At 36.9% G+C, this 2,277-nt stretch overlaps 1 protein-coding gene across 3 annotated transcripts in view; it reads left to right on the top strand.

Annotated features, from left to right (window-relative positions):
* Positions 1-2,277, top strand: part of LOC106461875 (eyes absent homolog 1-like) — an 88,469-nt gene that overhangs the window by 44,357 nt on the left and 41,835 nt on the right. For all 3 annotated transcript variants that reach the window (XM_013921741.2, XM_013921740.2, XM_013921739.2), the window contains exons 5-6: positions 918-990; positions 1,282-1,400. In XM_013921741.2, the coding sequence (XP_013777195.1) occupies positions 1,283-1,400 (118 nt within the window). In that variant the 5' untranslated portion in view covers positions 918-990; position 1,282. The remainder of the gene's footprint in view (positions 1-917; positions 991-1,281; positions 1,401-2,277) is intronic.

The raw sequence follows: 2,277 nt of genomic DNA, 5'->3' as shown, positions 1-2,277 counted from the left end.
GGCTTAGTCGCACTGGGACGTAATGATATACAGTAGGAGAAGTTGGTAGAGTATTTGTTTTTTTTACGGAAAATATGGCAATAGAATTAATAACTACTGAAGATCACATTTTTGAAGGCCTAAATATATATATATATATATATTGCTGTTCATTCCAGGCTATAGTACTGCATGCGTAAACTTTCAGTATTTGTTTTTACTTTATGTAAATAACCTGAAACAAACAAACAAACAAAAAAAACACAACAAAAACTAGCGATCTTTGTTGATAGGCCCTGGAAGAGTCTGGGGAGCCAATCCTTAAGTCGACGCTGATACTGGCAATGACGTCAGAATTATTAGTGAATTGACACTAGGTGAATGATGCTATTGAAACTAAGTAAATAGTGACGGCTAGGATAACCTCTGGACTGATGTTAAGGTAAACCAGCACGAAATACTTTCATAGGTTGATGTTAAAGTCCAGAAGTCATTCAGTTCTGCTTGTTAACTCTTAACTAGTAGGAAACACCACGTATTTGTGCAGTGAATAAAAAACGTATAGCTTTAACTTAGTTAAGCAGAGGATGCAAAAGATATCTGGGATGGGGGGGGGGGGGCTAAAGTGCATGTGAGAAATACATAGGGTAATGCTATGTGAATCGGGGAGCACGACGCCCTGTATATAGGGCATTTACAGACCTTAAATGGAGCAATTTCTAAAATATTTAAAATTGTCAGTAAGTATTAACCTATCTCAACCAGGAGTAGATCTGGGGACTGGAGTATCCATGCCCCCCTCAATCTACGTTAACGATAGGAATGTTCATATGTTAGGGAAGTATGATAAATAAGCTTCTACAGATTAGGGATTACAAATTATTATTTAAGTGAAGTACTCAATGAAATATTACAATATAAGTTTGTGATTAACTTAGGAGAACTGCCTATTACTAAACTACCGGCCTTGGAGTATCAGACACCAACTTATGCTGGTTCATATTATACCAGGTAGGAGGACAAAATGCTCTAGTAATACTAAAACTTTATATCGAACTATTTTTTTAAAACTCAGAAACCTATTTCTTTTTTGTCACGCTAGAAAGGAAAAGTAAGTGCTAAACACGAGCTGTAATAAATTTCAGTTGGACGTGCATTTTAAACGTTTAATATATAGATAAGTTTACATTAAATTAAAAAAAATGTTTAAATTAGAATTTACTATCTAACAGTATCTTTTAAAGCTGCATGGCAAAATAAATAATGTCACTTTTTTATGAAAATATTATACGTTTTGTGAAGCATGCAAGCATATGGCCAACTTCACGTAGGCGGACAGAACTCGACGTATTCCGTGCAGCCATCAGCGGGTTTCTATAATTGTCAGACTGGAGGACACGTGGGAAACTTTGGAGTCACAGGTTAGTGTGTTTTTTCTAGCTGTTAGCTATAGTGAACATGAAGCATTAGATTCCACTCTGCTACATTATTAAACCAAAGTATTCTTACTTTGAGTTAGATTTCGTATTAAGTATTATAGTTTATTTTTGTTGGGTTACAAAATTCTATTGGCTTTAGTATTTTATGACAAAACTGCCAAGTCTACCTGCCGCCGTCCCTAATTTTGAACTACTGACCAGAGGGAAGGCAATCCATCAGTAGCACCCTACCATCCACGATGCATGTTAAGGGAATGACTGTTATTTTTATAACGCACTCACAGCATAAATTACGGGGGATATTTTGTGCTATCACATGGATTTGAACTCGGCTCGCGAGCTCCAAAAACCAGGGCTTCCCTATAGGGTCAACTTGAGATTCATCACAGAATTCGATCGGAGTATCGTCACCTTGTTCCTAATGGGTCGCGGAATTACACTGAAATGTCATTACTTCGTTTTGATCGAGTCAGGGAATTACGTAATCACCGGAATGGCGTCACTTTGTATCATTGAGTCACAAAATCACACAGAAGTGTCGTCATACTATTTTGAATGAGACTGGATCGTAAGAAAGTGTCATTACTTTATTTTAATTCATTTCTGGAATCATTCAAAAATGTCCTCAGTTTGTTTTGATTGAGCCGCGAAATTTCATCTTAATGTCTTCACTTTGTCTTTATCTTTTTAGGGAATCGCATCAAAGTGCTGTTTGTTACTTTGGTTGGATTAAATTTATTATATTATTAGGTCGTCAAGGAATTACTGTCGCGTTTTGGAACACTTTCATTAACCACCCCAACATGGCCAGGTGGTTAGGGCGCTTGACTCGTAATCTGAGGGTCGCGGGTTCGAATCC

Source organism: Limulus polyphemus, unplaced genomic scaffold (assembly GCF_000517525.1).
Source record: "Limulus polyphemus unplaced genomic scaffold, Limulus_polyphemus-2.1.2 Scaffold1050, whole genome shotgun sequence".
In the NCBI taxonomy this organism is placed as follows: Eukaryota; Metazoa; Arthropoda; class Merostomata; order Xiphosura; family Limulidae; genus Limulus; species Limulus polyphemus.
The sequence above is the reverse complement of the archived record's forward strand: the minus strand, read 5'-3'. Positions and strand labels throughout refer to the sequence as shown.